At 39.7% G+C, this 9,165-nt stretch overlaps 1 protein-coding gene across 1 annotated transcript; it reads right to left on the reverse strand.

The window, feature by feature from the left end:
• Positions 1-6,083: 6,083 nt before the first annotated feature.
• LOC106087974 (uncharacterized) lies at positions 6,084-8,040 on the reverse strand. The gene is made up of 3 exons (XM_013253206.2): positions 7,977-8,040; positions 6,436-7,858; positions 6,084-6,369 (listed from the first exon to the last, which is right to left on the reverse strand). The coding sequence occupies exons 2-3, from the start codon at positions 6,923-6,925 to the stop codon at positions 6,236-6,238; spliced, it is 624 nt and encodes a 207-aa protein (XP_013108660.1). The 5' UTR covers positions 6,926-7,858; positions 7,977-8,040; the 3' UTR covers positions 6,084-6,235.
• Between the last annotated feature and the right edge of the window lie 1,125 nt (positions 8,041-9,165).

Below are 9,165 nucleotides of genomic sequence, written 5' to 3' on the forward strand. Positions count from 1 at the left end.
TCTGCCAACTGACAGCTCTATCGTAGAACTTGACATTTTTGAGGTTATACGTACTCAGAACGCTTTGACATTCGGGCGCTATTTGTATTGTTTATAGTAACTTAAAAGATTTATCTCGCCCAAAAAATGAAATTAAATTGTGAACATTTTCGTGCGATTATTCTTTACAACTTTCGACGTGGATTAACTCAACAACGGTGCATCGATGAACTTAATTAAATTTTTGGCGATGAAGCTCCATCAAGGGCCAATGTCTAGCGATGGTATGGTGAATTCAACAGAGGCAAGATGTATTTCGTAAAGGTCGTCCAAAATCAGTTGTTGTTCCAAAAACCATTGATGCTGTGCGGCAACTGATATTGCAAGACAACCTTAGGCATTAGTGGGACCGGCATATATTCAATATTGCATGAACAATTGATCGTCAAAAACATTTTTTCGCTTTGGATCCCACACAATCGCTCGAAAGAAGTCTTGTGTCGTTTGATCAAAAGGATTGCTCGAAAAATACGATCGCGATGCTTCGAAACACGACTATGACAGGTGATGAATCGTGGCTTTATGATGCACCTGAAAGTAAGCAGCAGTCGACTGTATGGGTGTTTCCAGATGAGCCAAATCCAACAAAAGTTGCTTGCGTGCGATGCACTTCCAAGCAAAAATAATCGCTTGTTTTTTCGAAAAACTGGACATGTTGCAATCGTACCACTAGAAAAGTCAATTCTAAATGGTACACAACCGTTTGTTTGCAAGTTGTCTTCCAAGAAATCAGGATGTCTTCCAACCGCCGAAGACGGATCACTCTTCACCACGACGATGCGAGCTCCCACACATTGGCTCAAACAACTGCATTTTTGAGCACTCAAAACATCGAATTGATGAGTCATCCGCCGTATCGTTCTGACTTGGCACCGAATGACTTCTCTTTATTCCCGTAGGTAAAAAATAGAATGAGAGGTCAACGTTTTTCGACACCTGAAGAAGCAGTTGATGCGTTCGGAATGCATGTTTTGGAGGCACCTCAATCAGAGTGGCAAAAATGTTTCGGCAATTGGTTCCAACGCATGCAAAATTGTGTGGAAAATGGGCAGTTTTTTGAAAACAGTAAAGCGATTTCGATGAATATAAAACTTTCGGTGACTTGGTCACACATTTCAGCTGAAACGGTCACTATTTCCATGTTGCACTTGAGCTCTCCCAAAGCCCTCGGCTTGTTGGCGTAGTACAATTAATTGACTTCGCCCCAAAAGGAAATAGTCAAGAGCGGCCAACCGGCTGAGCCATTTCTGGAGAAAAAACGTTCATAAAACTTACTCTTCAATAAATCGATTTAGCGTGTGCTGTGTGGCTTGTGGAGGCCACCGTAGCACAGTGATTACGATGCCCGCCTATGAGGCTGAACGCCTGGGTTCGAATCCTGGCGAGACCATCTGAAAAAATTTCTGCGGTGGTTTTCTCCTCCTAATGCTGGCAACATTTGTGAGGTACTATGCCATTAAAAAACTTCTGTCCAAAGAGGTATCGTACTGCGGTAAGCCGTTCGGATTCGGCTATAAAAGGGAGGCCCCTTATCATTGAGCTTAAACTTGAATCGGACAGCACTCAGTGATATGTGGACATTCCACTACCGCTGAATGTCCATATTTGCATTTGTGTGGTTTGTGGCACTTTCCTATTGATACCACATGTCGTCCAGGTCCATATCTTCCAATTCAGGCCAAAAATAAACAGTGAGTATAGTGCGGTAGCGTTTCCCATTCGCGGTTACGTGACGATTGGCATCGTCGACGAAGAAGTATGGCTCAATGACGCCGCCGGCATGCAAACCGCAGCAAGCAGTTATTTTGAATTTAGTGTTGATTCGTGAAGAACATATGGATAATCACCTGATCAATAACGCTTATATTGCTTTTTAACGAACCCATTATGCCAAAAATGAATTTCGTCACTGAAGATGATTAACGCTCTTAAAGTATTGGTCACCCACTTCGAATTTCGGTTATAAATTTTTCCGATTTTTCGACGTTGTGCGTTCGTGTATTTTACCGTGAAGAAAATGCTGATTTTTTACTGACTTAATTAACAGTGACGGCTCGAAGATAAGTGTAAGATGGCGTTCACAATTCAAATGCAAAATTGTCAATTCTCTGTTTGGAAAACCCTTTACATCGTCTTAAGTTTAAAGACAGAATCATTATTTTCAAGTTCTGCTTCTTTGGTTCGATATTATTACCAAAATCCTTCGATCAAGGAGAAATTTTAAGTTTTTAATGATTTTTTTTTGAGTGTAAAAAAGAAGTTGTCGATTGTATTAAAGCCAAACTGCCCGCTGAAAATCTTACATAAATCTCAACGAGGCCTCGACACATGATCTGCCCCTGGCTGGCTTATGTAGGCGTATGAATGTGTTTCAATAAAAGTCCAGATTATCGATATTACCACCATGAACTACCACAATTTGATTTATGCGATGTTGCTGCGGATTTGGAATTACATTTGTGAATGAGTGCTCGATGAAATGAGTTGGAAACATTGTGCGGCAACACCCACCCACCTCCTTCTCATCCTCGCCGGTGTTGAGAATGAGTACCATTTATTGTGGCATTTGATGATAGAAATCAGAATTTATTCTTTGATCAAAATGAATTGTACCTGATTAAAATCAATTGAAAATGGAAAATCGCATAGAATTTGTAATAAATTCAAATGAATTCGGGTCATATGGCAAAAGTGCAAATTGAAAGGCATTGGCACTCATAAAATATATAAATAAATGCTTTAGAGGATTATAGAGGTTCTATCTATGGAATTCCCACTTTAACAACTTCATGTCTACGTTAATTGTAAAAAGTCATAAAAGGTCTAACATGAAGTTATTCATTTCTGAAATAAAATGGAGAATATGCGATATTCTATTGTATGTGGATTTATATACAATTTGTCGACAGGAAGTTAATGCGAATGTGTTCAAAATAGAACATGTTGTCTTCACATTTTGTGTAGTGTATTCCATAATTGGTTGGGTTTTGTACTAACTTTATTTTGTAGCACATTAAGATACTAAATTGGGACCCTATAAAATAGGTATACCTTTGACCGCCAAACTATATTGAGTGGTTTAACTGTTATCCGTCCATTTGGACGCCAGTTTATGACGCTGAACGGGGTTCGAATCCTGGTGAGAACATCATACTAATTTTTAGGGGAGGTTATTCCCTCCTAATGCTTGGGACATTTGTTAGGTAGTATGCTATGCATAGAAGTCATGTAAAAACTTTTCCCTGCGACATGCCGTTCGGACAACACTCATAGATTTGTGAGAAATTTGCACCTGTTCCTTAATGGAATGTTCGTGGGGAAATTTGCATTTGTATTCGTTGAAAATGTTCCTAACACATGAACCCAGATTTCCAAGTCGATATTAATAATATTTCATATATTCAGTATGAAGTGAATTTATAATTTTTTTGCCCATGAACATTCCACTAAGGAACAGGGGCAAACTTCTCACATATCAATGAGTGCAGTCCGATTCAAGTTTAAGCTCACAAGAGTTGCCAGAATTGGGAGGGGAAAACCACCGCTGAAAATTTTTTCTGATGGTCTCGCCAGGATTCGAACCCAGATTTCAGCATCATTGGCGGACGTGCTAACCTCTGCGCTACCGTGGCCTCCTAATGGAGATATGTGCACTAATTTAAGCGAAATTTTTTATGCCCTCTAATGGTTACCCAAAAATACAAAATTGGTATACAACTTTGGAGTAAAACAACCAGGGTAGACTCCCGACCCGAAAACCCACAGAAATGGACATATTTCCGATTGGGACAAAAGTCCCCCAACCCCAAAACGGGCATATATGTCTTAGTGAGAAGATTACGAATGTGGTTTAAATATTTGGGACAAATTTTTTTGGGGATCTTCCAACCCTCCAGGACATGAAAGGTCTACGCGAGTATAGTAAGAATTTGATATCCAAGAAAAAAAAGAAAAAATAAATCGGATAATAATTGCGCCCTCTAGAGGCTCAAGAAGTCAAGATCCCAGATCGGTTTATATGGCAGCATATCAGGTTATGAACCGATTTGAACCTTATTTGACACAGTTGTTGAAAGTAAGAATAAAATACGTCATGCAAAATTTCAGCCAAATCGGATAGGAATTGCGCCCTCTAGAAGCTCAAGAAGTCAAGTCCCCAGATCTGATTATATGACAGCTATATCAGGTTATGACCCGATTTGAACCATATCTGGCACAGTTGTTGAATATCATGACAAAATACTTCGTGCAAAAATGCATTGAAATCGGTTAAGAATTGCGCACTCTAGAGACTAAAGAAGTCAAGACCCAAGATCGGTTTATATGGCAGCTGTATCAAAACATGGACCGATTTAAACCATACTTAGCAATGTTCTTGGAAGTGATACCAAAACACCACGTGTAAAATTTCATTTCATAAGAATTGCGCCCTCTAGAGACTCAAGAAGTCAAGACACAAGATCGGTTTATACGGCAGCTATATCAAAACATGGACCGATATGGCCCATTTACAATACCAACCGACCTACACTAATAAGAAGTATTTGTACAAAATTTCAAGTGGATAGCTTCACTCTTTGGAAAGTTAGCGTGCTTTCGACAGACAGACGGACGGACATGGCTAGTTCGACTTAAAATGTCATGACGATCATGAATATATATACTTTATGGGGTCGTAGACGAATATTTCGAGAAGTTACGAACAGAATGACGAAATTAGTATACCCCATCCTATGGTGGAGGGTATAAAAAGTTAACAGGCATTAAGTTCGGCCCGGCCGAACTTTGGATATCCACAACCTCGGATATACATATCAGCCATCTTTCGCCATAGTCCAGTAAAAAATATATAATTTATAAACAACTATATCGAAATAGAGTCCCATTTGGACCAAGCGCGGACGGGCGTCGAGGTGTCAAATACAATTTACTGTTCAAGCCGGTAAAACAGAACGATGTTCTATAGTCCGAACTCCACCATATTCAGGAAAGAGATGTAAGGTTCTAATACAACTCATTGTACCAAAATTAGCAAAATCGGTTGATAAAAGCATATTGAATTTCGCACTTAGCCTAATGCTCCTCGGTGGCTGAGTTGAAAGCGTGCTCAAGTTGCCAATGCTGTGTTTGTAGGATAATTTTTCGCCAGAATCTAATTTTGAAAGACGGGCGGATTTGGGTGCATGAACTTTGAATGTGAAAACGATCAACTATATATATAAGGGTGTGTAAATGGTTGGTGTTTGTCAAAATCGTAATCAGCGATAAATTCTACGAAGTTGTGTTTGCGAAACAATAGTACAAAATCTACAATCGAGCTTCCTTTTTTTAACGACAAAATCTCAAGTTTAATTAATATGGGACAAAGAATATATGTGTTTTGTTAAAATTTAAAGCTCACATTAGATATTAGACTCGCGATTTCTGGGGTAACTTTTCTAAGAATTTGTCGTCAATAAGGATTTTGACGAGAATACTCCTTGTATGCCAATACAAATTTGCCCATGAACATTCTCCTAAGGAACTGGGGCAAACTTTTCACACATCACTAAATGCGATCCGATTCAAATTTTAAGGGTGGCCTCCTTCCCTTTTACAGCCAAGTCCGAACGGCGTGCTGCAATGCGACCCTCTTTGGGGAGAAGTTTTAAAATGGCATAGTACCTCAAAACGTCGCCTGCTTTAGAAGAGGATAATCATAGGTGAGCAATTTTCTGATGTTCTTGCAAGGATTCGAACCCAGGCATTCAGGCGGACTTGCTAACCTCTGCGCTAATATGGCCTCCCTTGTATAGGAGTTTTTAAACTTATCCTCAAGGTCATATTTAGAATTTGTATACATGTAATTTTATGTTTTCTACATGAGGTTATGGTGGCCGTCCTATATCAGATCTAAGACTTACACTAAGGTAATTTTTTCCCGGTGTGATAACACAGCAGCGAGGTACCAAAACTCTCCTCTACCTTCGGACATGACAATTGTTTTGTTCATAATCCAATGTCAACTTGGTTATCATTAAGCCAATTACAAGCTTCGTGCTAACTTACTTTATAGAAATGCCTACCATTTGAATTTGTTTTATTTAAAATTAAATAATATCAATATTTGGAATACTGAAAATAGGTTTGAAGGCTTTGTCACATTTTATCTATGGCGCTGTAGCTGAACTTCTTATGTGAAAAGGGGTAAACTTTCCTATAGCCTTGATCGCTTTGTGGTCGACGCTGTTAGATAGGATGGTTTGTTGGTCGTTCGAGCTGAGGTCTCGTGTTCGGCTTCAGGCACCTCGATGGTTCGCGGAAGATTTGGATAAGCCTCACGTGAAAAGGCTAAAATGCGAAGATTTTGCTTGGTTTTTAGTATTCGAATCTTTTGCGGCATTTGCATTCACCTACCTTGATTTTGACGATATCCATTGCGATCTGCATTGTAGAATACTGTCACATATTGGTTATTGGGCATGCGATACGAATAATAGCCGACCACAACCAACTCCTTCAGTTTGTCGATCTTGAGAAAATAGCCTCTTTCGTAGCGAGCGGTTCCATCGCTAAGCTCATAACGAAACTCATAACTGCCGTCAGGATAACGATGGTCGAATTTCTCGACCACTCGATTGCCCAAGCCATCAACTTCATCGTAGGGCACATGGGAAGTCAATTTGGCCGGTTTCCTCTGGTCACGATCGAAAGTATTCTGTGCGTATGACTGCTGGTAGCCGCTTTGGTATGGCTGCTGATGCTGTTCTTGGTGTACCAAGGCCGCCTCACTTAGACCTTCGAAAATGCCAAGAACTACAAGTGACAGCAGAAAAAGGATACTGCGACAAGTGTTTTCTGGTTGTGTCATGTTGTCGTATTTCCTTCGAAATGCCAGCGCCAACATCCAACAAATGCTGCCTACACGAGTGGCGTTCTTAACGCACGTATAAATCAAACAACCGCAATTCGCAATCCGTTTCTCCTTCCTTGCTTGGCCAAGGGCGTGTGTGTTTGTGTGTGTGTGTGTGTGTGCGAATTTGTTGGTGGCGGCTGAGATAAATGTTTCCGGGCGGTCTTCCTCTTACAGTTTAATTCAAATTTAGCTCATTCGACTGCTTTTATAGCCTTCTCCGACAACTTAACGAAAACACATCAAAAGCACATCTCCTCGCCACAGCAGCGTTTGCTTGTGCTCTTGGCTGGAAGAGGAGGTGGAGAAGTAGGGACATGCGAATCCAATGGCAAGGGTACGTGGGTACTTACTCGCATCTCGCGTCATCTCATGCTAGCCTTACAGTCAGCCCAGCCACACAAGCAGCCAGCCAGCCCCTTGCCTGACATTCGGGTCATATGAATTCAGAACATGGATGATATCAAACGATTTGAAATATGCTCGTAGTGCGAACATTCTTCACCGGATAATCGCACGCAAAAATCTCTGATGAGCTCTCGTAAATATTCGTAGTTAGCTGTGTTGATTTTTTGTCTTTTCGGATTTGGCTGCGCAGCACAAAAGACAACATCAGCAGCAGCAGCAGCAGTAGGCCATAAATACTTTGGCCACAAACCCCTTTTAGCCAGATTGCCACACTGAAGCACCACAAAAGGTAACACACATTAACCAGCGATGGTTGATCCCGCAGCGAATTAGCACTGTGGCTGAGCAAGCGATTGAGGCATTCGTAATTTCGGGCGTGTGACACCGTTTCGATTGGGATGATGAGCTGTGCCGGAACACAGGGACTACCTCCACTGAATGTGTTGGCCAAGAAGATGGAGATTTTACCCAAGTAATCTGCGTTTGTGTCCACACGCACTTGTCATCATTGGCATCGTTCTGAAATATTTAATTATGGAAACGGCATTAGCGGAGGAATGTGAAAAGCATGTGAAATCTGCCCATCCATTCTTGTTCGCGAAAAGAAATTAAAAAAAAAAATATTTTTAATATTTACATCACCGTCCGTCGCGAATTATTTCGAGCGGCAACGGCACTGCTTTGGGGCGTTGTTAATTGGTGTGAATTTTTGTTGGTCACGTCCAACCAGATGGGAGATAATCTCATCGCTTACTTCACAAATCCCATTAAGGCAATTGAATATGAAACATGGCCACACCCGTATAATTTTGATACAGCCCGCTGCATGTGATTTGTTACGTTTTCACATGGCGTTTTCTTGCAATTTAATGTGGAATTTTGATAGAAACCAAGCCGCGAGATAAAGGAAAGAAAGTAATTATGGTTTGAAATATAGAATTTATTTTTAAATTTATAAATTTCACAATTTATTTATTATACCCTCCCTCATGGTATGCAATCTTTCTCATTCAGTTTGTATAATCTAGAAAACAAACAAAAAAGTGCTTTTATTTTTTTTGTTCATGGTGATTTTATAGAACACCAACTCCGGTGTTAATGAAATTTGGAATGATATCTTATGACAAACTCTGCTACTTCTTCGGGTTTGTTATATTCCACTTCTGACTACATTATAGCTACAATCCTTAACTTTAATTGTCTGCCCTAATATTTTCTGGCGTACTGAAAGATACTATCTTAACTTTTTTAAAGTTTTCACTTCCCATCAATGCTTCACCATCCACACCAAATATGACTTTGATCAGGGAATCGAAACGGAGAGGGGGAGAATTTTTTACAACCCATAGAATGGGGGTTTCCGTTTGTCGAAATATTGATCTGTGACCTAACAAAGTATATTTATTGATCGTCTGGACGTTCTAAGACCGATCTCGGATATTGGCTTTTTGAGCCTCCACGCACAAAAAAATAAAAGGTAGAGACATTTTTACGAGAAACAAAATACTTTTATAACAAAAATATTTTTATTTTAACTATGTAACGTTTCGCTTCACCGTATCAAATGTTAGCCATAAACGTAGTATTATCGAGTGTAACTAACTTTGTTTATTATAAACACTTTACCAACTTCACCTACGGTAAAATTACCTTTCTTTTGGTGTAAAACCAAAAACTCTTTTGTCACAAATTCTTGCAAAAATTCATCCAAAAACAGTATATATTTTTATCGTTAACAAAATCCAACGTTTTTCAGAAAAGAAGTTTACTTGGCAAAATTTTCTTTTATGTGAAACGAATTATTTTTTTTTTTTGCGTGTAGAGGG

The sequence above is a fragment of the Stomoxys calcitrans genome, chromosome 4 (assembly GCF_963082655.1).
Source record: "Stomoxys calcitrans chromosome 4, idStoCalc2.1, whole genome shotgun sequence".
NCBI classification, from domain to species: domain Eukaryota; kingdom Metazoa; phylum Arthropoda; class Insecta; order Diptera; family Muscidae; genus Stomoxys; species Stomoxys calcitrans.